Genomic DNA, 27,477 nt, shown 5'->3' with positions numbered 1-27,477 from the left:
CAAACGTGCTAGAATATAGTGCTGAGTGTAAAAAGGCATGTATCAGTTGTTAAGTGCGTTATAGAAAGAAGGCAAAGTTATTGGATTGAGACAGGAGTGGCTGGGCTCCTCTTGAGATATCCATTACAAATAATGAGAGAGAGAGAGTAGCAGCCGAGGAGGAGTGCGAAGTAGGAGAAGAAGTAGGAAAGAGAGAAGGAAAAGAGTTGCCATTTAGTAGCTCGGCGATTGAGGAGGGAGAAAGTTGGCCGGAAAGGAGAGAAATAAAGTAGAAAGTAAAGTGAGAGTGAGTGCAGAATTCAGATTCAGCATCGACACAGCTATCCATTCTTCTCCTGGACAGAAAGATCTCATTTTTCTTTTCTTCTCATTCTCCCCGACTCTAAGAGCCAGGTAGCAGCGTCCTGGGTACGTTCGCAGAGAAGAGCCACAAACTTTCCCTTCCACTCACACCACTACTCCTGCTGCTGCTGCTGCTATTCCTTTCAGCCAAAAGATAAAAGAAAGCTGGAGGGAGAAAGCATATCCAGGCTCAAGGAAAACTTTTGTTGCATTAGGAAACTTTTCTTTGCTCCCTTCTCCTCGCTCTCACTCTCTCCGAATTCTGGTAGCGATTGGAGGGCCTTGGTAAGGAGGTGAGAGTGGTGATGATATGATATCGGTGGTGGTGGTGGATAAGAAGATAAGAAGAAGAGAGATAGGACAGTGAAGGAGGGGAGGAGAGAAAGGCGGAGACACATCCGAGGTTCATCCCCCTCTCAGCGCTACTGTCCGTCCATCCGACCCAGGAAGAACTTTGTGCTCTGCGCCTCCTCAACCAACAATCTCTCGTTTGCACTCTGGACTGCCGAGATTTCATATCGAATCACACTCCAAAGCCCACCACCAACTCAAACACACATCAAGACAATCTTCTCATCATCCCATCTTCATTAAAAAACAGAGGGACTCTCACACACAACTGGAGCATCATCATTACGCAAACATTAGTTGTTTGTCTGTCAGTCGTGAGGACGAAGAAAGCATCGAAAGTCGTCGTTCTGTTGCTTCAAAGTATTCATCTTGGCGGACAATGTGAGACATTTCACGTACACGCATACATACAACTTTGGGACAATGAGAATATGTTCTCTGGAAACAAAGGAACTATTGTCCTTCACTGTCTTTTAATGGTCGAGGAGGAAGGTCTTGACTGAACTTGGAATTGTGTTGTCGGTATCATCAAATATTATTATCAGCAAATCTTGCTTGTTCAAGAGACAATTAAACATCATTGTTTTATTCGATCCATAAACATTATACGGTGCGTTGTTTTGTGGACATTTGTATAAGACTGGTGGCGGAGACTTCTTGGAATCTATTGAGCAACGATTGTTTATACTTTAATAATAATCAGAATGGAGTGAGTGATTCACAGACAATTCTTTATTTATTATAGTGGGTTATGGTTGGCAGCCACTCACTTATAAGACACATATTTTTATCACTCTCTGCACACTCACCGACGGCTGGACGATAATAAACATTGACTCCTCAAAGGAAGTAACTTAAAACTTTAATGTATAGCAATAATAATAATTCAAAACGTCGTGCAGCCTGATTGTGCACTAATTAACCCTTTCGTCGTCAATTAATATTGTCAATACGATATCTAAAAGAAGTCGGATCGGACCATCAAAAACAAACAGCATCAACCATGCGGTGCAAGCCTGTTGCAAGGAAGGTTAACCATCAAGGTAAGATTTTTTTGGTTGCATATTTGTAGCTTCGGTATGTTTGCATTTTGGTCAGTGGTTGGTTGCATGTCTATTTGCATGCTGATTTATGTAGACAATTTATTTAAAGGATGACACGAAATAAGTCTCTCACATTTATGCAAAATGCGGTGAAATCATTATCATCACACACAACAAGGTATCTGTTAAGTCTATTATAAAAGTTACTACCTGCACCAAGGAACATTATGCATACAAATATCTACCTGCTCTGTAATAAGAGGATTTCGTATGCAATAATAACCCCACAAAAGTGTATGAAAGACAGAGGACGACGACGGGACATGTTTACACTATGGATTGTGGGATTAGTTTTAGGTGTCCGAGTGTGGTTTTACATTATTATTTGGCTTGCCAAGGACCAAGCCAAGTGAGAGATGTGTCAATCACTTGTCTCATCTCGAATTTAGCTTAACTTTCTACGGATCTATTGATTGAACTCAAAATATGCTTGCACTAATTTTCCACTATTTTAAAAAATGCATAAATTCAGAATGATTCAGAATGTTTTTTTGTTTTTTTTAAATAAAAAATGGGTGAGGTTATTGGCTCAATAAATTCGATATATTTATTTATCATTAGCAAGGCTGAGTTATAAGTCAAGTATGAATGAAGTTGTTTACTTTTGAGAAGCAGTATATGCAGATTTTTTTAAAGACAGCTTGCATCATGAACAGGAATAACAAATAAATAACAAATTGACTCTCTTGTCAATTTTGAGTCGAGCATAATTGGAAACCGGAAAAATGCTCATTTACTGGAGGATGAGAACGACGCGAACGAAGAGGAAGAAAAATTATTGAATGAACATGAACATACAAGGTATCCAATTCCAATTCGCCAAAGAGTTTTGTAAATATTAGGGTCTCCCAAGTTTGTAAAAAAGATCTAAAAAAGCGAAAAGCTAAAAAATCTGAAATCCGCTTTTTCGCTCAATACTTGACTGTCCCGATTTTTTATCGCTTGAATACGCAGGAGCAGAGAATGGGCGGTCAGGAAACTTTGGAGTTTCTTTTAAAATTTAAATTTGCTTCATGTTGGATATGATAAAACAACTATCTAAGATCATGTAAATCCAAAAATTACCAAAATTGGATGAAAATAGGATTTTTGGCAAAGGTTTGAATGCGGTAGTTTTAGTGGTTACAATGCTTTTCAGGGGGTGTGGCGGGCGCAGGTGGGGCCATGGAGTAAAATCCTCCTTCACTTTCCATGCACTCACCTTTTATTACAATATATTCCATAGGGCATCAAAATCGGGTGATGTCCCCTTAAACATGTCTCGGAGAGACTGATTTTTCACTCAAAGTAGTAAAAAGAGCGAAAAAATCATCTTAAAGTAGATTTTATTTTTGAGCAGAAAAAGCGGAAAAAAGATCGGAATCGCATGCGCAGTGCGGTTTAAAAAAAGAGCGAAAAAATGGTGAGCGGAAAAAGCGATTTTTTTTACAAAGTTGGGACACCCTATTAATATACTACGTACATTCATTCGCGAAAAAAAGTTTGACAAAAAAGATCAACAAAGTGTACAACAACAATAATTCTAGGAATGTTTTCAGTTGTTTATTTTTGGCAATCACAACTTTTTTTTTACCATTTTCGCAACTTGTTCATCCTTTCCCCTGTACAGCTTTTTGCACTACTAATAATTTTATTAGGATTCAAATGTTGAACAATGGATGAGATGCGAAATGGTAAAATTCACAGTCAAAATGATAATCGATCACATAATTGCAGTATAATGGAAGGCAACCAATAATATTAAAGGTTATGTCTATCTGTAAGCTTAGGATTAGGTTGCTGAATTCTGGATAGACTCATCCATTTTCCCTCATTTCTTCTGGCTAGCCGTCATTGTACGGAGTTTGAATAGAATAATGGACAGATATTTAAGTTGAATATCCTCCTATCTCTTAAAGATAACAGATCACCACTCATTGTCAGATACACATACTGCATATTCCGTCCTTCTTTTCAAATGACACAAGAAGAGAGTAGAAGAAGGAAGCTGCTCTTCTTTCATCGTATCCATCCACGTCTAGAATGGCCCATTTCTTTCCTGCTTCAAATGACAACGTGCGAAATACAATCATTTCTTTCAAGTACAGAAGAGCAGGAGAGGTGTGTACATAATGTGCATAAATGATATTGGGAAAGGTATATAAAACTGCCAGGTAGATATTTAACATGGCACTAGTTTGTGGGACATACATCTTGGGGAGAGAGAGCCCGGTGAGTGGTTGAATGGGGGGAGATGGACAGTTGGGGTCAAACCGAAGATACTTTAGATACAAAAGACATGCAATAATGAAATATCTGGAGATTGATTGTGAAAGAGGAAGGCTTTTCCCATTCCGCCCATTGTCCTATGGAGGTCTTTTCCTTCTTCAAAAGGGGACATTTTTCTTCTTGGACATTCCTGAATTGGTTTCTTTGTAAATCTGTAAGTCTCATTCACTTGTCTCCCACTTTCTATGCACGGAAACAAGTGCTGTGCACCACGGCACACACAAGAAAGTCAAAGGTGTGGTGGTGAATCACACAAACCTTGCATATGTATATTACATATATGTACATGCACACATATCGCATCGTCTCGGCTCCGTCTCCTCTTTACACGTTGTCAATCGAGTGGAAAGACTAAATAAACGAGGGTCGAATCGGCAACCCTTTCCATCACGACAGAAGAATAGAGGAAGAGGTGAGGAAATAAGATTATTGTCTGATGCGAGTCGAAACATCATCATGCTGCTCCGACGATGGGGAAATTCTATATATACATATCTACATACATGGGCTGGATAAGTGGTATGAGTAGTGATGACCCAATGCCAGAGATCTATTGGAGTGGGCTTCTACATAATTTGCCACTGTCATGCATACCACGCATACAAGTAAATAAGTGGCCTTCTTTCCAACAACTTGGTAGAATAATAATTGAAATCGATGCCCCTCGTCGCCAAAGTTGGTATCATACCAAATCATTAACTGCATTACACAGGCCAACTCTATTATGTTTGCTGAGCAATAAAATAAAGTTGTGCCTCTGACTTTTGTCCATATTTTATCATGCACGAGCAAAGTTTGGATTGAGAGATGGGCGAGTAGCATGAATGAAGGCTGCAGGATTATTAGCAGGATGATGATATGGTTTGATTGCGATGATGAGACGTGTGTACGTGTGGTGGTGACTTTATGTGATATGAAGTTAAGTGCATGTCTTCTCTCTCTTATTTGATCAATATTGTCCACTTCATTCTGGGCGGCTCGTTATTGAGAATTTGGACATCGGGCCTGCAAAGTAAAAAGAGTAATAGAAGGAAGGAGGTAATTTGTCACAGAGACACTGCATCGCCACTTTTTCATACATATCACAAAAGTTATTTTAGGTGGACCAGAAAGAGCATGCATCATATCATTAAATATATCTACATATGTATATCGGTCTATGTAAAGCAGTGTCTTTTGTGGCTGACGAATAAATATGCTTAATAATAAAATTGCGTTTCTTTTTGCAAATTAACCTTCTTTAGTAGTTTTTGGCATAGCACAAAACTTTATTCCATTTGTGAGTATGCTACGGCGTTTTATGAGTGCAACAACTCGTTTTATTTTCTTTACGGATGAACTCGAAATAAGTAATAATAAGATGCGAGATGGGACGACGACATGGTTCATTGAGGGTTGTTTCCATTTAACGGTGTCAACATTAGTCGTGGCGCTGGACAGTATGAAACTGGATAATTCGTACAGATGTGAATGGTGCACGTGAATACAGGCGTGGCTCTCCTTAGGACTTCCTGGCCAGGCTGCGCTTTAAGTGGGACCCCCTGCAGATCTGCTTCATGGAGAAAAACACATTTCCATCTCAAGAAAGAAAGGTCCCAAAATGATCCCTTTGTTTTGCTCTCTTTTTCCTCCTATCTTGTCCTGAGGAAGAAGAAGATTCTTCAAAGATAGATGAGGCAGTCAGTCAGCAGACTTTGGAGCACAGATACTCACATTTCATTCTCAGAAATTCTGCATTTTGATCCTTTTCTTGTGTACTTAAAATACAGAAACTCTTCGACATCCCATCATCATCATTCCAGAAATTGCTTAGTCTTAAGTACAAACTCGTACTTGTGTGTCGTGTCTCTGTTTTCCTCCTCATCACTGTGTTTTCTTTGTCCAGTCGTAAAAACTGAACCAAATGTTGCCCAAATTAGTTCCAAAAAAGACTTTAAACTATAGATTTTTCCCTGTTAGCCTTTATTTCATGTATTTACAATGATGAAAACGGACACATGTCGAGCCAGATTACAGATAGTGTGAAAAATACTTCATTTACACAATTGGACACCATAGATGAATAAGTTTGTACATACTTATAGCAGGTACTGTAAAATAAGTAGGGAACCTTATATTGGCTCCACATTGTCTACCACTTCGGATCGTCATGTAATAAGCGATGATCGGCATGATGAGGCATGACATAGCCTAGAAATGCCTGCTTTTCTTTTTGTTCACCAGTCTCATCATCATCTCCGTCTTCATTACACCTTCCTATTAAATATTTATGGAGCTGCTGTTAGGGTTCGTTTTTTGTTTTACTTGAATTAACAAGTGCTTATAATCTCTACAAAATAACAATGACAAGATGTCCGCAAGAGGGGTGGGTTCCACACACGGTTTCAATGAGATTGATTCGTTAAAACCAAGTTTCTCCCTTAATCCGTAATAGGACCAATAAATAATAATGCCCCCTTGTGTTTCACCCGTTCAAGATTAGTCTCTCGGTATTCGTGAACACGAGAGTGTCGGTTAACTCTTTAATTGTTTGTACAACTTTACAGCCTTCTTACACATGTTAACACTCTGCTTGATATAAATACGTATCTGATTGTAGGAGGCATTATTGACATCTTTTCCCGTTTACTAAGCGAGGACCGAAAAGAATTAAATCTGGAAAGACAACGTGAGAGAAATATGAGATCTTATTAAAGCTCTTCGGCATTCAGAGCAACAAATCATTAATTTATGGTTGAGGTGATCATAAATTAGCTCCTTGGAGTCTAAATAGAAATTCCTATAGCTAAAAATTTGGTAATAGATCATCGATCGCTATACGCTGCCTTTTTTGTTAGCTGCCACTGACTGCCAAAACGTGTTCACACTTTTACTTTTGATGATTCGCATAAGAAGGGGAAGGGATGGGGAGGGCACTGCTATTTATACGTGTCTGTGGGCAACCACCTAAAAAGGGCAATAAAACTATGAGAGTAAAAGGCGCATGGGATATGTCGGGGAGATTTTGGGCGACTTATTTCATCGAATGAGATTCACTACTGTTTGTGTATGCAGAACGTTTAACCTTCGCAAACATGTATTTATTTTATTCCCGTATACGAACGAACCCATCCCATAAACGATGCTATCGATATTCGCTGATCCATCTGCTATCCTTTTTGCTACTGCTGTTAACTCAAGATTTATGATTATGACCTCATACCATTGTAAATCTATGCATATCATTGTGTACAAATGAATGCAGTTCCAATAACCTTTGTCCTTTTATTATGGCCTTTTCGGTCTGCATTGATTTCGTGGTTTAATTATTTACTTAAAGGCAGGAACTTATGGCCGTATGACAAATGTTGGTCGTAAATCATTGTTCGACTTTATGCTTTTGATGGTGATATCTTTTTTAGTTGCTCTGTCAGGCCTGGCGAATGTTAATGCATCGCTTCACTTATTACCTAATGATGTCGTAATATTTCCTTATTTAATGAAATGTCAAAAATTATTGTCAAGTTGTGGTTAATCCTTTTCCTTCTATCTCAGCCAGTGGTAAAAGAAGTCAGATGAGTGACAAAATCCACAAAAGAGGGTCGCTCACTGTAATACTTGCGTGGTCAGGGGTAGACACAAACCTTCACCAACAGCTCAATCTCGGTGATATTATTGCTGCAAACACGACATAAACAGAATTTTGTTTTTTGACCAACGTTGAAAAGTTTCTGGACTCCTTACAAATATCAATCGGACCAAAAAGATGCTCTTTTCCGTAGAATAAAATATTGAGTTTGGGAGTGACATCAGTTTCAAAGGTTTACCTCATTTTTGTACACCAAACCCCTGATCCAAAGATTTTTTGTGACAGTTGCTGTAATGCAACTATCCCAACTATGGTGTAGAGGGGTTAAATAAGTATATGCAAAGCTGTAGGATTTTACGCACAAAAGTCAGACTGAAGTGATTCAAAGAGAAAGATTGACCAAACAGTGATTCGAACTTTCAATATCTTGAAAAGTATTATACGTACGTACGCATGGGGAAAGTCGAGTTTTTCCCAAACTAAAAGGGTTTATTAATTTTATACAAAAAAAAATACGTTTAGGCATCAAAATATCTCTCGGCCAGATTGGGATGATTTTTATCACTTTTAAAAATCATTTTTATAATCTAGATTTTGTTAATATAAATTAATTAGTCCCAGAATACAAATGGTTAAAATCTTGCCCACACGCCAGGGTATGTTTAGTTGTTCAGTGAGTGAAGATGAATAAAAGCGAGTGAATTTTGGGTAACGTTGCAACTTGCAAGAGTCCCTGTCTATCCATTAATTATTAACTGCATTTTCCTTTGTGTGGCTAAAGATAATTAACAGGAACGTGAATATGAAAGTGGTGGAATAGCGTTTTAAAACATGGATCGCGGTGGATTCTTGTCACTGTTTACTTGACATTTCATCCTTTTTTCTCTACTTCAATTTAACGTTGATACACACGTAACGAGAGGTTCTGGACGAGGGTGAACCGACTTTGAACTGAAGCATATGTATTTATGTAGGGAAAACCATCACTTTCCGAGTTTGGTTGGTGGCAATCTCCTGGAAATATGTATTGTAACGAGGAATAGCTGAGTGGATAAACTGTGGGCTGAGCTGGAACGCAGTGGCATAAAACATTGGATCCAGTGAGGTTGAGCTGATCCTTTGGGACATTGTGAGATCACAATAGGATACCCTGTCCCAAGAGTCCGCACAAGAGTTCATCGTGGGCAAACTGAAAAGATGAATGAATGCTACTCCTGCTTGCACCGGGTAACAGCCTCTTCTTTGCGGTGTTTAAGTAAGGGAAACGATGGATAAGCACATAGCAGCAGACGCAGCAGCATCGGTCGTAGGGATTGAAATTGTGAGCCGAAATCGTTTTCCTCCTAGGTAGGATTGCGTGGAGAAAAGAGATACACAGCGACTGCTCAAGTTTGCTCAACATTCCAAACACAATGCGGATCGAGTAAATAAATAGTGCTGGTTCAGTCATTTTAAATTTTGATATTCTCATCAGTCTAAAACCCCGAAGCGTTGGAGAAGAGTTTGCCCCACCTCGTAATTGAATTCATCTGTTTGTTTATGGTTGCTCTCTCTCGTCTTGTTTCCCCATTTCCCACGATTACAGGCAACTAGATATGCTCCTAAAAAACTTTCTTTTCAGTTGTTCTCCACTTTTTTCGGATTATTTACAAATTTTTGTAAATTGATTGAACGAAATAGAATTTGCCAATAGCTTATCAAGTCAAAATCATTACTCACACGGCATCCAAATTGACAAGTGTTCACTTTCTTTTGATCTCCTGGTGGTGGTGGTGGTGGCCCAGTCATAAGGTGGATGGATTGAATGAAAACTAACCAAATTCCAATTCATTCCTCATTTGCGACCTTGTTTTAAGCTCCCAATCTGACAATTTACATTAAGCACTTGAATTGGTATTCACACTTTGAGGAGACAGACGACTGACTCTCTCGCTCTCTCTTTCTCTCTATGAACCAGACGTCATACTTTCTCCACGACACCTCGCAACTCCAATCATGGACCTCCAGCCATGAGAAGTTAGTGCTTGGTGTGTTTGGATGGGATTGAGAGCCAGGCTGGGAGCACCAATGAAAGACTTAACCAGGACGATACTCTCTCATTCCTTTTCTCTCTCTTCAAAGGAATATATGATGGTTTGGACGGGAGAGATTCCATTTTGCTCCTGCTGTGTCAATTTACTCACCATGTTGAGCAGAATACGGATTCTCAAATTTTCCGAGAGAGTTTGCAGTTTTACATATTAATATTATGATTTTATCATCATCGTCTCAAACACCGCAGTTTCCACTTTCTCGAAATTCTGGAATTGTCGTTTTGTCATTCTCATCATCGTGCGCGAGCTTCTCTCTTTCGCTCTCTGATTTGAAACAAAGTTGGGCTCTGAGCAGATGGAGGAATGGAATATGACATGAGCATAGAACGCCTGTCTCGCATCGTCGTGTGACATTATGACAATCTGTGTCGCACGTCTTAATTAGTCCCAGTGATAATTACACTGTTCCCTGTTCCAAGGATGGAATGGAGCAACGGGTGTTGTGCTGAGTTCTCCTCGCTCTCCTTGTTAATGTTCAATACTAAAAAGATTCCTGTTTTAATTAAACTTTCACGGAGCTCTTTCTCCCTCCGACGACGACGACTCTGCCCGCTTTTACGACCTGCTTAAGCAGATACTGAAACTTTCTTTGCAGTATGTGCTGAAAAAATTAGACTCACTCTCCGCCTGCCTCTCTCATTTATATTACCAACTAAATAAATGCGCTGCTACTCCTCCTCCTCCTCCTCCTCGTTCCTCAGTTATTAGAGGACTAATATTAAATGACATGCATATCTACACAGCTATGTATTCAAGGTACGGGAAGGGAAGCATGATTCTAGGAACGTTTTATTACTACAAGGCTTCATTTTCTTCATGCTGCACACAATTCTCTGATAATTTGAACTTTTAGAGGAACTCTTATCCAACCTCTGGAGCTTTGGAGCTCTGGAAAATTAGCCTTTCTTAATTTCCTTGCTCTCATTTCTATTACGTTTCTCTGCATTTAGTTTTACCGGTTTCCCACATACATTAGATAGACAAATGTCACACTAGCGCAGATGGTGCTGAAAATCGTCATCATCGTCGCCGTTGCAGTTGTGGATGAGGACTCTGGTGGATATGGATGGAGGATAATTAGGCGTAGGAAGAATCGACTAGAAATTGGGCAGAGTCAAGAGGGCAATACGAACTGTGGAAGTTTGAGTGGGGGTAAAGTTATTAATAACGTTAGTACGATTAATTCAAAATCAGTCAGACACAGACACTCTACAGATAAACGACTCGGGATTTGGGAGGTCAGACAAGGTAATGATATGTTCTACAAGATAATATATCATCTCGGAGCGCAGAGGGAGAAATTGAGGGAGATTGGAGGGAGCCCGTTTCTGACAATGGCTTTAACAGATTGAGATTGAAGGGAACCAAAAAACACTGCTCCGCGATTTGCGACGAGGAGAGCAGCTTGAACAGACATCTTTATGGATGCGACGACCCCATCCCATTACTATCACCATCATCATCCTCCCGTCCTTCCTTGATCCCGGAGCAAGTTGCACTTCTCCAACAACGTGTGGCCCTTCAATTTTGTTACAAGTTGCCAACGCTGATTTCGTGTTTCCTTCTAATACGATATTATTATGTTTTATAGCAACCGTTCCTCACAGACGTGCGTGCGGTTGTTGGAAGCCTGATGCTGGCTTCTGATGGTTACTCAAGCACAAGAGTGAAAACTATGCGAATGTTTGAGGTGTGCATACACATGTAAGACACGATCTTACCAAATGTTTCCTTCTAAAGTATGCATTTTATACATAAAGAATCATGTGAGAAAGAAAGTGTGATGATTGACAACAGATTTTTTGAAATATATTGGCACAAAGCTCACGTAAAGTGCAGAAATTCGTATATACTTATGTACATAGTACTAACCAGATAGGTCATATAGTAGTCATTGGGAGCATCTAATGTTCACAATTATCGTTGAAAAGTTCATAAGGTCGTCTCTCATAGTCTAGACTGCGGTCTGGTCTGGATCTAGAGAAAAATTAACATTTGGCTAAAAACCAGTGTTAGAAAAACGCAATAATAACCAACTCATGACTGTTTAGTTGACACAAGAAGCCACGTTTCGATTGATGATCTCATAGTTTTGTGTCTCGACGTTTTACTTTTATTTTATTTATACGAGCTCACAACGTAATTAGCGGATGAGTGCTCGTCCTGTTTTCAAAGAATTTGACACTCTTTGCAAATTTGATGAGCTCCTATATCTGAAGATGAGTCAGTCATATGCGTCCATGCTTTTTTTATACGTGCAAGAGATAATAATAATCTTAAGTAAGACGTGTTTATTATCAAGCATGCGGATCGAATTACAATGAAAATTAGTTGTCAGTAGATGATCATAAGAATGAATCATATGACTGCATGCATATACAAAAGTGTGATAATGTGCATTCATTTGAGGATGGGAATAAGTAGCGTTTGCACACTTGTCATCATCACACACTTGATTACGACCAGAAATGCTATTTGCATGAGTGTTCATGAGCAATGTTGGTGGACCGAATTTGTCTTGCTTTTACAATACAATACAACAAGTGGCTATGTTAAGCCATGGCTATGGGAGTATTACGTATTTACATCTGAAATATGATGAGAGATTGTGATTCATAAACAAACACCAAAATGGCACGACTAAGCCACTGCTCGGAACCCAGGTTTTCTTTAATTTGAGACGAGAACCACATATCAAGAGCACGCTTTCGCATTAATAATGTGCAATGAAGACATTCATATGGAGATATCTGATACTAATCTGTTTGGATATCTTCGCACTACATGAATATTCAGCGTCTTCTCTTCCACTTTGTGAATAGTACTTGGTAGGAAAAAAACTTTACTTTCTGCTGATGATGATAACCAATACTGCCACCCATCAAACCAACCTTCAGAAAAGTGTGCAATAAATATTATTCAGTGACGCCTACGATCAACTGTACGGGTGTGAAATTTCTTGTGTTCGTCTGCACAACATGGTCCTCCAGTTTCCTTGTTCTCTCATGGTGAACACGTTTAATTGTCTATTATTGACAGTTTGTAATATTCAACAATATAAAACTGCGTCGAATTCATATAAGCATTAAGGACATACATTCATACGTATATTTTCTCTTTGATCTCAAACGAGATTCCGCATTGCATGTTACATATGTAGCTTGATCATACAGAGTTATTGTCAAGAATCCGAGGAACGTAATTGTCTCCTTGTCGTTAATCATATTTAATATTTCAAATGTTACTACTTATGAAATGCGTACTAAAAGTACTTTAGATTAGATGGAATTGTTTTATTTATTATCACCCGGGAGTAATTATACATAAATACTCATACACCGACAGACATGATTCTTAAACTGGCAAATGCACGTGTGCATAAATCAAAAATGACATTACAGATGCTTGATAAATGTTTTTGTCAAATAATTTATTTAATGCATTGATATTAAAACGAAATCTCTATTATTAAATGAACATGACCCTGAAAGATCACTGAAATAATGATAGATAAGCGTATTGTCAACGCTAAAGTTTATTTATGTGTATAGTAAACCAATTTTCTCATTCATTGTTATTCAACCATCTCGCTCCTTAGGAGCGAGATGGTTGAATCGATTATTAAAAGAATATACGTATTTATACAGATATTTATATATATTGTTAAATGGTTGATCCATCCATCCCTCTATTGTTCATGCTCATTGTCCAGTTGGGGAGGATGATTTGAAACAAAAGCGTGAAAATTTTGTAATGTGAGAGACTTATGATAAGAAACGAAGTGTCGGAAAGCAAGGCGTATTTCCTGCCGCTTTCAGTCTTCTATATTTTACGTACAAATTTAATACACATCAAATAATAGAGTCGCTGCTTTGGTCCCAACTTTTATGAAGATGCGCATCATGGCTTCTTTGGCACGTACACTTTTGTAAAACGACGCTCATAAAACGTGATTTCTTTTTGCAGACGACCGACTCCCGGATCAGGTACGTAGTCATCCCTTATCCATCCACCCATTATTATTCTCAGAGGACGGATGTTGTGCTGCGGTAACGAAGCTTCCACAAAACCACCCTAAAAATACGCTCGCGAATTGATTTCAAACTGAACTCAAGTCTTCAACCAGAACAAACGACGACATAGCAAATTAATCCCTCATATTTAATTCAAACGAAAGTATTTGTCCACTTTGTGTCGTCAATCTATCCAGAATGTCCAGAAAATTGCTTTGTCAAGTAGAACTAGACCATTACGCCATAATCGTTCTTTGAGGTCAGCATAAGGTCAGGGATTATGTTTTCGGTGAAGAAAATACTTTGTAGTTTCATATTTGGTTTCTCTCTCCCTCTCACTTTCCTGGGTCACAACTGACGTGTGGAAAATTGTAATGGCGTCATGGGGGAAAAATGATAAGAGAATGTTCAGACTTTGTTGTGTATGGTTTTATTTCGTGGGTAGCAAATGGGATGTTTAATAATGAGACGCTTTTAAACACAAGATACAATTTCCTCATGAAGCACAACAGTAACACATTGGCCATGTTAAGAGGAAGCAATTATGCAAAAGTAGAAGGCAACTAAGGGAGAAAGAGAGAGAGAGGGCGAGTAAGAAGCTGCTCGATGAGACCTTAGATAATAATAATGCAGGAGAGGTAAAGGTGCGTTTGGTCGTGGAAGGGGTAAATATGCACGCGGAAGTTGTTTCTCTCGTGCTTTTTATTTTTTCCTAATTTTCCAGCCCGCACTCCCTTGTCTTCCCACGATCACATTTTAAGATTAGTCGTATGTATGCATCGTAAGATCCATCATTCATCACCAGAATTTTGCTGTTTATTTATTAGTACTGGAAAATGTGTATGTCCTAAAGTGGAGTATTTTACAGATAGTTGACAGCAAGGATGAATGGATGTGTGAGTGCGAAACCTTTTGTAATTTGTGATGAAATTTTTCAGCGTGATAATTAAACCCTTGACTTTTGAATTTGTCCCATAATTGCTGATGAGAGCAGTCAAGTGCAGTAATTATACCAACTCATCTAGTGAGAGGAAGCAAGAGAAGGATAAAAGTGAGTTTTTGAGCTCAACTTGTCTGATTCAGACTGATCCTGAGTGTGATGCTGTTAATGGCCCATCCATCCACTTTGGTTACTCTGAATATTAGTTATAGTTCAAAAACTGGTGAAAACTAGGGACTCATTGATTGAGACTGGAACGAGATGAAAGAGAGAGAGAGAGACTATGTAAGCTAGAATTTCATCAGATCTCCCATCAAATTCAGATGCTACAAAAGGGTTGAAGAGATGAATGCTGTTTGGGGTACATACACACAGGGCACAATATGGAGACTGATGCAAAGAGTCAGAAAATTAATGTGCAGTTGTATAAAGGATTCGTGTCAGCATCATCCTCCAGGATTCAGCATTAAAGGATTTCATTTTTCACGCTGTCGCACGTCCGTTGATTCCCAAGAAGGAAATGTTTAGTGTTTTCACTAAACTGGAATATGCTTTATCTGTTTTTCTATCACTCCCCCACTTCGTACAGACAGATATGTGTGTTCCTATGTAGTTCCAGCCAGAGAAACAATCAGCAATACTTCCAAGCGACTCATGTTATCAGTCAAAGGTTGTTGGGGCAAAAGTGGCTTCAGATCGAAATTGCATGTTTTGTCCCCATAAGAGATGCACAATATTTACCCCATGGTGTGAATCTGTCTCTTTATTGCTGTGTCGGATGTTCACGGCATAATTTATGACTTGCTTGCTTTCTCTGATGTCGCTACAATATTTGGTCGTAATAGTACGAAAATATTGGTTGCACCTACATACATACACAGATACATACTTTATACATAGACAAGCAAAACATACATTTACCCATCACATTCATACTTTCTTTCTGGGAAAATGCAAATATTTACCAGGCATTATTTTGCAATACTTTATTCATAGCCAACCTTTGAAGATGATGTCGCAACTTGATAATAGCATAGTGGAGAAATTATTTGATCTCTGGCGAAGGATAGCCCAAAGTTCAATAGAAACCCCGCAGGTGTGAACGTCAACCTTTTTCCTTTAGTCCAAAATTGAGTCATCTCTTGGACGGGTTCAGGGCAAATTACGAATTTGTATCCTGAATCCCGATTTGTGTTGATGCAATGTCCCGCTTGTAACGATGAGTTGCTTTGTTCAAGCTGATGGATGCTCGATATGAATGATGCGCATTGTCACAATTGTATGCTGCATATATAGCATCGGCTCGGTTGGTATTCGAAATTATTTTCTAATTGTTTTCATGAAGGGTTCACTTGAAATATTGATTATTCAGCAGGGAGAATCAGAGAATGTCCTCTCTACGGGATTATTTATGAGATAGATAAATACGCTTAATTTTTTAGATTACTATCTTTAATGCACCCTGCATTTTTCATCGATAAAGCATGATTTCAAAATCACCTGCAAATAAGAACTAGCTTTTTTAAATTTTACTTATGCGATTGCAATATAGTGAGTGAAATTGCTATTGGCTATATAAATTTATGTGTATATTTCAATTGTAACTATCTAAAATTGCAATCGCTATTGATGTGTAAAATTTAAGTGGCTGAAGAAAATGAGATTACTGGACCCTATTTAAAGTCGATACAGCAAAGTTTACGATGTTAGACTCGATTTGAGGTCCATTGTGTTTATCTGTCCACACAACAAAGTAAGACATTAGATGGAACTAGAGATACATTTGGAGGAATGGGATTTTGGAATGAAAGTGTGAAAAGAGAATTGAATAAGGGATCGCGGGTTGTGAAATAACGACATTTGAGGAAGTTGGGTCTTTGAAATATCTTTTTTTGTCTGTGACATCTCAATCGGTGCGGCTGGACACTTTTTGACAAAGGATGAGTCCCAGGTGGATCCCTTTTTGTTAGCAGACGTTGAGCCGTTAGTTTAGTGTACAGCAGTGTGGCAACTCCTCGGATGAGAGATGAATAAGGAAGGTACCTTCATTCACAAAACATCCTCTCTTTCTCTTCTCTGTCTCTCTACCGATGGGTGGGTTTTGGTTGCATGGATGGAATAAGAGGATTCATTGTGAAAGGAAACTATTGGAGATGATCTTCGTCATCATCCTCGTTCCACAATTTGAACTGCAGCCTAGAGAGACGATGATAAAATATTCTTGTGACACTTTCCACCATTCAGTGGACTATCTCTATTTGCTTATCCCTTCTTGGGTCGTAGTATGTGTCCTTATTCAGGCGAGAACCAGTTTGGGTCCGCTTTCAGTGAGGGATATTAACAGAAAAGAGAGGGCTTCTGTTGTGTCGACCGTCCCATTGGGCCATCCCATTCCCATCATCGTCATCATCATCACTCTCATTCTTGTGTCCTTACGTATTCATATCTTCATAATAATAATAATGGGCTGTGATATCCCGTAGATCTACATTTGAGAAAAGATATTCCTTGCTTGACACCATCGAAGGAATCCCCAATGAGATTTTGTACAAATCCTCAAGGTGTTCACACCAACCTCATTTATTTGCTTGGTCTCATAGGTATGCGAGTGCATAGTTATTTCATCCAGGCATAGGCTGAGGTTACACGTTGATGAGGTATGCAGGGATGATGACATACATAGTGTCCAAAGTTGTAATGTGAAAATGGCCTTATTGTCCCTTAAGGTCACATCACACTTACCCTCACTGACTGGCTGAGCAGGACAATGGCGAAAGAGGGAGATAATTCCAGTTTCAGTGAAGAGATCAAACTTTGTCCGAGTGCATCACAATATGTTTGCAGCACCAAACGATGCGTTAGATGGAAGGATGTCCTTTGAGCAACTAATTGAGTTGTGGGTTTCCTAAATAATAATGCCATTTCCCGTGTTTTTATACCCTCACACTCTCGCACAATGATACAAACGACCACGGCTTAACACGTTTTCTGCTGTAACGCTTACATTATCCATTGGGCTTTCAACTTGGGGTTGAAATTCTCTGATATTTTGGTTTGACATAGTCATGCTTCTACCTTAAATATTGTACATAAATGGAAAGAGATGAGAACTGATACATGTATCTATTCGTCCATCCACCACCATTGACATGAACAACAACCAATAAGGCTTGCCCCGAATTTGTTTCTTGTGAAGAGGTGCTCAACCGAAAGTTTTTTAAATAACATGAAAAGGAAAAATGTTTGTATCTTAAGAAAGATTAATGGTCAGCTTATTCATTGGTTCTCCATTGGGCGCATCGATGGAATCGAGGTATTTGTATTTTGCAGTGCACTATAGCCGTGTGTACATACATTTCCATGTGTTGTGGATTTTGGGGACTTGACAAAAATATGTAATGGATTTTTATCCTCTTTTTCCACCTGGATTTTCTCCACATTAATTAATCATCGAGTGATGGATTCGTACAGCTTGAGAATTGAGATAGTGAATTGGAAAGCAGGTTGAGTCTTGCCATGGTTGAGGCGGAGAAAGGTATTGCTGACGAGGACGCGATTACCCCTCGGGATGCAAGTAAATAGGTGGATGGTGAGCAGTCCTCGTACGAGATCGCTTCTTTGAGCTCTGGTGAAGGAGGTGATTAATGCGGCAAGAATTTTCGTCTCGATTGGGCGACCGCTGAAAGCTTTTCGTCGTTTCTCTTCCTCGGTCACTCTCCCAACCAACATGATCCACTCTCATCCAGATCCGAAAAAGGGAACTTTCCTTTTCCTCGCTATGTCCTATCTCTGCTCAAGACAGTCGTTTTTAGACCAAAGTAGACACTTTCTCTCCCCGTCCCCTCCCTCCCTCCCTCCGCCGCTCCCATTATCATTGACGCAAGCATGTGACACGTATACCCTCCTTGCTCCCTGTTCTCTCCGAGCCTCCTGGTGTAGAGTACTCTCGAGTTTGCGGCTTTTTAGGAAATCAGCGAGATCCGTTCGTTCGCTCCCATCTCTGAATTCAGATCATATATTATATCTCTCTCCATGAATGCCACCACGCTTGCTGCCTTTTAAGTATTCTGTTGGCGTGCCCATAATAAAATCTTCTCACCCGAAATTGAGTCCACCAATTTAGTTCAACCAAGTCAAGTAAGTTATCACTCACTCACTCACTCACAATTCACTCGTGCCATGATAGTAATAAGTGGTCTGGAGTGGAACCTAATGTCTTCCACTCAGATGAGAAGATCATTTATATGTAACAACCATCATCATCATCATCTTTGCAGTGACTATGTGTTCATGATGACATTATTATTGTGTCCTCATCGTCATTGCATTCTGCATTACATCCATCACCATTGTACGGACAATGTATTTTGAATCAACTACTCGGCAAAGCTGGATAACTTTTCTACCACTTGACTGAGATAATTATCTAGTGCGACTTGCTTTTTTCACTTGGTTCCTGTTGTAAAATGCAACATTACAAATATATTATGTAACACGCTCGTAAATAGCGCACTAGTTTTATACTCGATTGAATGAGGAGATGAGATGGGCATCATGTCGTGATATTTTGCATGACAAGGGAAATCACCGTGGTGCGTGTGAGCGAGTGGGATACGTACCTTTCACCGTTGAAGCCTTTCACTTTTTAAACCCTTTCTTTTGTGATTTGTCCTCACTCAAAATAATAATCAGTCACTTTGGCCTGTTTTTATTATAAACGTCGCTTCCTTGCCCAAGCCGATTTCACACTGCGATCATCCTCTCGTCTTTACAACGTGTCATCAAACCATATATCATGACATGAGGGATTCCGTCCCTTTTTTATTATTACTCTTCTCTCATTGCACGCGCCTTCTTCTATCCAATCCTTTCTGCTCCTGCTATCAATCCCAAACCTTCCATATTTTGGTGTGGTAGGTCACACACCAATGAATAAAACTCTTTTTTGTCTCAATCAATTGTTGCCATTTATACTGTTACGTATTAATGAATCCGTTTTCGATTATAATGCTCACATTAGACGAAAGTAATGGCCCGATCGTATTCGCTGGGGTAGTAGCCGTGGTGTGGTCCGATTGTTGGCTCGACTCTGATAAAAACTGTATTACATTTATTGTATGTAATGGATGCATATGTATTACACATATATCATGCAGTGGTGATATATAGATGCATATATAGTAGGAAATATACGTTGATGCAGTAATAATAATATATATTTCTGTACATATGTACGGTACAACATCTATGTGGGTTACATTACCCCCATTACAAAGTTAAATCATGGTATTGCATGCAACAAGATGGATTTATTCGCATACTCTTCCATCAAGATTAGCAGTCCTTGAATGCCATGTAAATATCGTAGCAATATAAGGAACTAACAAATAGAAAATTCCCTTGCATTTCCTTACCAGCTATTGTTTTTTGGACGACGATTAAAGGCCAAAGGTGGACACCACCACTTCATACAAAGTCAAAGAGCAAAAATAATTTTAGTTGTGCCCGATTCCTCAATCGGTTTACTTTTTATTGTTTGTTTTGCAAGGAGAGATTATCAGAAGAAGGAACAATTTAACCCGTTCATATAACAATTTCTTCAGAATGTGTTCCTACTTGTGCGCCATTTTACTTCCTCCAGTGTCTGTGCTCATTAGACGGGGATGCAGTTGCGACTTTTTCGTTAATTTATTGCTAACAATTCTCGGATACATACCGGGGGTTGTACATGCATGCTATATTCTTGGAAAAACTGATCAGGGGCGTGTTGAGACTGTCTAATCAAGGTGCAAATACTTGTTTTTAGTATAACAGGATCTTTCATATTTTATTAATTTCCCTTAAGATAATCACTAATAAAAATATAAAAGTAATTGCATGAATAGTTTGCACTCGTTTATTTGCCGATGCTTATTGTTTGTACATTTACAAATACAATAATATTTGTAAGAGGGCTTTTCCTTCATAATATGGGATGTGAAATTATGAGAGAAAATCAATGTTGATATTGACTTTGGTCGGTCGTCACAATGGGGCTGGCGGTTGGTAATTATTGACCCTCCGCTTGAGTTGCTGCTGGAACAATAGCCCGGGTTAAATCTGTTGTAAGAGTAGGAGTCCCATCACAAAATTGGAGCAAACGCGTGACACGGATAGGGGAGGCAGTCACCATCCTAGCCTTCGATACAATAAAATTGTGCTATCACAATACTTGTGGTTGTAATGATATCAAAAATCAGGTGAGGTTTGTCCGTGATATTCCATTGTGATTTCATGGCAGGATAAATTATGACTCGTTGGACGTACACATTTTAAGCATATCGCGTCACATGTACGCACATAACCTCACCTGCCCAACTCTCGTTCATGACACGCTTCTCTAGCCAGACATCTGTAATTACGACAAAGTGACTCCTCATTGTGCGCTATGGTTTAGATGTATGTAAAAGTATTAAAAGTCTTATACATTTAGTATTTGCAAGTGTATATAGCCATTTCAAATGATATAAAAATACAACTCCCCTGGCTGTGCATCTGCATAATATGATAAGGAGGATTATCGCATGGTGGCATCAGTAATTAAGAAGGGGTTAGCGTAGAAACCGTCAAATACGAGCAGGAATCGGATGTGACTCTGGTGATTGATAAGCTAGGATTGTATCAGGATTTCTTTCCGGATTCGGGTTGGTACTTAACATTTGGTGGGAGACTCACTCACTCAGACTGTCGGTTAAGTATTGCATTTGCATTTGAGAGTTTGAAGTGTATAATTGACAATGAATACGTCGTTGCGTTCGACATGTTTTCACAAATTAGATATATGACGTTGCGTTACATATATATGCTGCAAGAATAAGTTACCAACCGATGTAGCATCAATAAACATTCAAATAAATTGATATGAAACGATAATGCTAACAAATTGGCATGTTCTTTTTATAATTGCAGAATGGGGGCGACGAAGGGTCATCATCTGGAGATGAAACAGAAAGAGCTAACCACAAAGGTAAATAGCATTCATCCAAATAAAAAGTAAAATTTAAAATCAATTGATTTCTGTATATATTTAATTTTACATGCAGAGTTATCTAATTAAACCTGCATGAAATTTCTACACAGAAATTTTTTTCGCTTTAATGACTCTTATGAAAAAGCATACTTTAATTCCAAATCGCCACTCATGCTTTCACACATGAATATGAATGTACACACACAGTACTAAATAATTGATCATCGATAATTTAATTATTTAGTTGAACCACGGAATAGTTGTTGGAGTTGATTTTATTATGTAGAGTGGAAGAATCACTACAACTTCACAAAGTCAAAGGTGTACATATTACACACAATTACTTATCCGCAAGGCCGGAAGTTTATGAGCATCTGCCCCAATTCTCATGCATTCATCCCATCTGATTCATCAGTTGGTTGTTGGCTTATGTTTCCGTACATCCGTGTGTGAGTCCCACTCCCGGTATTCTTCTTCCTTCCGTTCTTCCTTCCTTTTGCTCAACGGTCACCAGTCAGCAAGTTTCCCAGTCGCAAATGTTAAAATAATTATTATTATCAACCCGAAATCAGGAGTCACTCACCAAGATGCAAGTGATGCATTGTCAAGCATTTTTTTCATTATTGAACAAAATCACCCCAAAACCCAGAAATAAGAGAGAAAACATTGAAATGAAAATGTGATCAGAGTGAATGGAAACTGGATAAGGAAGGAGAGAAAACCCATTTTGGGTTGAATTATTGAATGAGAGAATCTTTAGTCTCCTCAAGATGGGAAGTATTGAATTTCCTAGGTTTTGTCTATCCAGTCATTCTCCTGTCGATCAGCCTTATCTGGACAGAATAAGAGGGGGCAATGGGAAATTAAATGTCTGATTGAGAACATACATACGTATGGATTTCTGCTAAAGATGATCCGTTGGTTTTATGCACATCTGAGGGTTGGTTCGTCTCCTTACGAGCACAATATTGGATCGATGGTGACCTACTCGTGTCGTATACTCAATGAAATTGTACACAAGTGAGCCACATGGATGAGTCAAGAACTCACAAATACGCATCGTCTCGTGCAAAGGATTTTTTTCAAGTTTACTGGAGATTGAGGGAAGAAGAATGCCGGAAACAACTGTGGCCCACGGAGCATTTTTTTGCAGGGAGACAATCAGTTACCTGTTTGTCTGCTCATTAAATTCAGAAATTCAGAAAGCTGCGTAAAGCACGGATGGATGGAGAAGCCAAGAGCAATGAGCGAAGTGCAGTTAGGGTGGAATTAAATAAAGCACAAGCACGAGCCCTTTGATTTCCTAGATAACCCAACTTCCGACCAGGTGTCATCTTTTTATCACGACTTTTGACCGACGCGCAATCCCTGTCATTCCCTCTTCCCTTCGATCCTTATGCATTCCCTGTGCCTTCAACAACAATAAAAGGGTTCCCTCACAATATATAGCTCAACGTATCACCCACACCACCAACCACTTTGTACAGTGTATCTAAATGTATCCTCGCGGAAGCTTTGCCCTGCTGCATGTTTATGCATTTGATATGATTTTGGTTGAATTTTTATACATTCGAGAGTCAAGAGGCTCAGTGTCTTTTTCACTTTGAAACAATAAGAACCATTCTCACATTCTCCGCATCATTTTAACCCTGTGAGTCGGAAGATACTTTCTGTCTGGATTATAATCGTCTTGTATATTATTTTGTGGAGTAGGAGACTATTCCGAAGTGGTGTACAATCTCAGAGGACTTCGTGGTGACCCAGAGCTACATAACACGAGCGGAAGTCTTGGTGGGGACAGTGAGGAGATTGACCTTGATCACGAGGGGCATAACGGAGGAGGTGGAACCACCGAGGAAGACGAAGAGGAAGAAGAAGAAGAAGAGGACGAAAGAGAAAGTCTGCTTGGATCTCACTCTTCGTCTACGGAGCATTTGAACCAGATTAATCAGCATCGCCACCACCACCACCACCATCATCATCATCTCGAACATTTGAGCAATAGTAGTGACAAGATCATCAATAACAACTCCGTCTCACCCAACAACAGCAATAACAACAACAATCATCATAGTGGAGGCTTTGAGGGACTGAGCAGCAGCAGCTTTCTCCTCGGCCACTTATCACGGGGTGAAGTTGGTAACAGGGGCAACTTATCTCCGTCCTTGTCCAACCACTCGGCTGGAAGTCAGAGGAAATATCCTTGCGGTCAGTGTGGACGGTCGCTAACTGACTTTGCAAGTCTGCAAAGACACCTCAGGTACGTTCCCTAAATACAAATAAATGAATGGATAGTACATACACGGCTCAGTAGATGAAATGTTGAAATATTTTATGTTTGTTTTTCCTAAAATCAGGGCTCAACACGCCAGCCCACGAGTAAGTACATTTATCTATATATTTAATCGTAATGTGTGATACGAATATAATTATTTTCTAACTTTTATTTTCAGACTCATGCTTGCGGAGAGTGTGGCAAGACGTTCGCAACTTCGTCAGGTACATTTCATCAAAACGTTCCGAGATGAATTTAGACATTCCGAGTGAAATTGAATCGAAGAATTTATTTCTGTTTTAAGGTCTCAAACAACACGCTCACATCCACTCATCAGTGAAGCCCTTTCAGTGCGAGGTGAGAAAACTGAATTTGTATGAATGAGATGAGACTAGACTGAAACACGAGATAGATTCGGGGCATACAGCAACAAATACAGCACACATGATGGAGTTCTCATTTCTCTCTTTTTTTCTATTCGAACGAGATTTTACTATTACTTTTGTCAGTCACTCGTTCACAAAGCAAAGTTGAATTAGGAGTGCAAGCACACATGCAATATCTTTTATTTATTTAGTCTGATGATACATACATACATATATGTATGATATCTTATAAAATTCTGGTCATCCGGCCGCATTATCACAGTGTTGGCATCATCATTATCAATATCAATTGTCCAAGCGACAAACCATGTTAGGGAAATGCGATTTTGAGCATAAAATCTCACATGTAGGTTTCAGATGCACACTCCAAAAGTTATTTCCAAGCAAAGTTTCTCGAAAGGTGAATGTCATTCGTTGTTGGTGACATGATGTTGTGGAATTATCAGTTTCGTGGAGGAAACCAAGTAACAAGGACGATGACGATGTTCAACTACTGTTGAATCTATTCCACTGCCATTGATCACTCGACAGGAGACTTGTCGGGTTTCCTATTCACAGTCTCATCAACAACCCTCCGCATCCTCACCTTCATTGTGCGAATGATTTCTGTCGGGTTTTGTGGCACCTCTTACAGAGATATATTTCTTATCATCATTCTCTCCTTATTATTCTGCAACGATGAGATGAATTTTTGGTTCATTTTATCAAGACAAGAATTGATAGAGACATGAGGGGTGCTTTATTAACAAGAAGAATGACATTTGTAATGCTTTCATATATGTATGGTCCAAAATATCGTAGATTATGATATGCCGGACACCACAAAATTTGTTGTTTGAATACATTCTGTTGATTTTATATCCAAATAGTGTGCATAAATGTACAAATTATTACTATAATAATCGAGGTTGTTAATTTATGTATCAACCAATTTCAAGACAAACTTTGTTAAATTTCTAGGTTTGTCTCAAGAGTTACACACAGTTCTCCAACCTCTGTCGACATAAGCGTATGCACGCAGGATGTCGAGCACAGTCCCGGTACGTACTTATTAGCAACACGGTTTATTAAATAAGTATTTTATGGCACTTGTGGTGCAAGTTTTTGAAAGAAGATACTTAATCATGAATTTTTCTTGTTATCTTGTTTCAGGTGTGAAAAATGTACTGCACCATTTGCGTCAAGGTATTTAATGAGCGTTCTATATCATTATAATGAACAATTATGTGTTTTAGCCTGTCAATTAACTATTATTTTGTATCCATCTTTTAACTAACAGCGCTGCCCTTGCTAAGCACAAGAGATTTTGTGACGCCGCATCAACCGTTGGAAAAAGTCATTCTGTGACACGGTCACTCAGTCATTTTCAATTCCAACAGTTGCAAGCTTCATCGACTAGAGAAAACTCAAAATCAGGTCTGAAACTGAGTCTCAGAAGTTTGGACCGTGAGCTGTTGAAGGGTGATAGGAATTTGCGTGAAAGGAAGGAAAAGGAGATCGATCGAGGGGTGGAACAGGAAAATCCACCTCTAGTTTCTGACCCCACTGTCAGTTCTGTTAGCAAAGGAGACAACAACAACTACAAAAATCCGATGGAAGCTCTTCTTGATGTTGGTGGATTAGGGGGAGCCAATTTGTCCCCCAACAATTTGACTCACCTTATCCGCAATGCCAGTGTTGGCCGGAGAAATCTTCACATGCCCCACCATCATCAGTTCCCCATCAACAATAACCACATTTCTCGTCCCAGAAAAAGTAGCCCTCATTCTAACAGCAATTCATCCCAATCCTCTCCAAGTATATCTAGCTCAAAAGATGATACTTCCAAGACTCTGGCACACTTAAATAGTCGTCGCAGTCCTTCAGAGACACTGATGAACTCCAAGACACTCCAAGGTTCTGGATTTTCCCCATTAATGTTTCCACCCTCCTTGCCAATGTACAACCCGTTTGCAGCTCTACCCTTTGGCCCTCAACTGTTTGCAGCAGTTAATGCTCGGCATGGCGCAATGGAACTTATGAACGGGGAGTTTCATAATAAAGGGAGGCAGCCGCCCCCGCAACAACAGCCTACAAATTTAAACAATGGGAGGCGATCAAGGACTCCAGTATCTTCTTCGTCAAGAAGCCCATCACTGTCTCCACCACGACGATTGCATGATCCGGTGCCGTTTAAATCGGGAGAAGAGATGGATAATGACGAAGTTATTGATGGGAAAAAGGACACTCCTTTAGATTTAAGTTTGCAGAAAAATGCAGATGACGAAGAAGGTTCAGATAATCCCAAAGATTTCTCAGATGAAAGCACATCAACGCATGCAAATAATAAGGAGACCAAAGAAAGGAACAAGAAGAGATCTCGTTCTTCTACTCCTGTTGTCGTTACCCGAACCAGCACACCCCCAAGTTCCCGGAAGGACATTATACGGGATCAAATTATTTCTGCTGTCGCAAGAATGAGTAGCAATGAGTCACCAATTAAAAGGGAACGGAATGATTCTCCAAACGTCTGCAACAATAATCAGCCTGTATTTCCTCATAACCACCCATTGAGAAGTAGCAATGGCCCCAACGGGTTGAGTTTAGAGGGTGCTGCAGCTGAAAAGAAGGCATCTGCATTTTCGCAAATAATTGCACCTCGAGCAATGCATCCGTTCCCAAGATTTTCGCATCCACCATCTCATTTCCCAAGCCTACCTCCAGGGTTTCCCCCAAATCCATTCAACCCATTTTTTCATAACACGCTCTCTCCAAGGAACGATATTGGAAATTCACTTGTTGGTCAGAATCCAGTTTGGCAGGGGAAAGCAGGAAGCAGGTACATTTTGAATAATTCTACTCAATTGTTCAATTATCAACGGGAGTAATGACAATTTTGTGTAAAATCTAGATACACGTGCAAATATTGTGGCAAGGTTTTTCCTCGATCGGCAAACTTGACGCGTCACTTGCGAACCCACACAGGCGAGCAACCCTATAAATGCAATTTTTGTGAACGATCATTTTCCATTTCATCCAATCTTCAAAGACATGTCAGAAATATCCACCATAAAGTGAGTTTAAACTTTATAAGATGACCAAAGTCTTTAATTTTCTTAACCAAGGATCATTTCAACCTCAACTCATAAT

The 27,477-nt window shown here is 39.3% G+C and overlaps 1 protein-coding gene across 2 annotated transcripts in view; it reads left to right on the top strand.

Annotated features, from left to right (window-relative positions):
* Positions 1–226: 226 nt before the first annotated feature.
* LOC110847627 (MDS1 and EVI1 complex locus protein EVI1-A) overlaps positions 227–27,477 on the top strand; it is a 28,422-nt gene continuing 1,171 nt past the window's right edge. Inside the window, exons 1-11 of one of the 2 annotated variants that reach the window (XM_022094604.2) lie at positions 227–1,736; positions 13,692–13,711; positions 21,627–21,684; positions 23,401–23,947; positions 24,045–24,066; positions 24,141–24,186; positions 24,267–24,319; positions 25,309–25,388; positions 25,501–25,533; positions 25,628–27,166; positions 27,239–27,401. In XM_022094604.2, coding sequence (XP_021950296.1) covers positions 1,697–1,736; positions 13,692–13,711; positions 21,627–21,684; positions 23,401–23,947; positions 24,045–24,066; positions 24,141–24,186; positions 24,267–24,319; positions 25,309–25,388; positions 25,501–25,533; positions 25,628–27,166; positions 27,239–27,401 — 2,601 coding nt within the window. In that variant the 5' untranslated portion in view covers positions 227–1,696. The remainder of the gene's footprint in view (positions 1,737–13,691; positions 13,712–21,626; positions 21,685–23,400; positions 23,948–24,044; positions 24,067–24,140; positions 24,187–24,266; positions 24,320–25,308; positions 25,389–25,500; positions 25,534–25,627; positions 27,167–27,238; positions 27,402–27,477) is intronic. The other variant, XM_022094603.2, reaches the window with a different exon arrangement.

The sequence above is a fragment of the Folsomia candida genome, unplaced genomic scaffold, assembly GCF_002217175.1.
Source record: "Folsomia candida strain VU population unplaced genomic scaffold, ASM221717v1 Fcan01_Sc003, whole genome shotgun sequence".
In the NCBI taxonomy this organism is placed as follows: Eukaryota; Metazoa; Arthropoda; class Collembola; order Entomobryomorpha; family Isotomidae; genus Folsomia; species Folsomia candida.
This window is presented reverse-complemented; position numbering and strand designations above follow the sequence as displayed.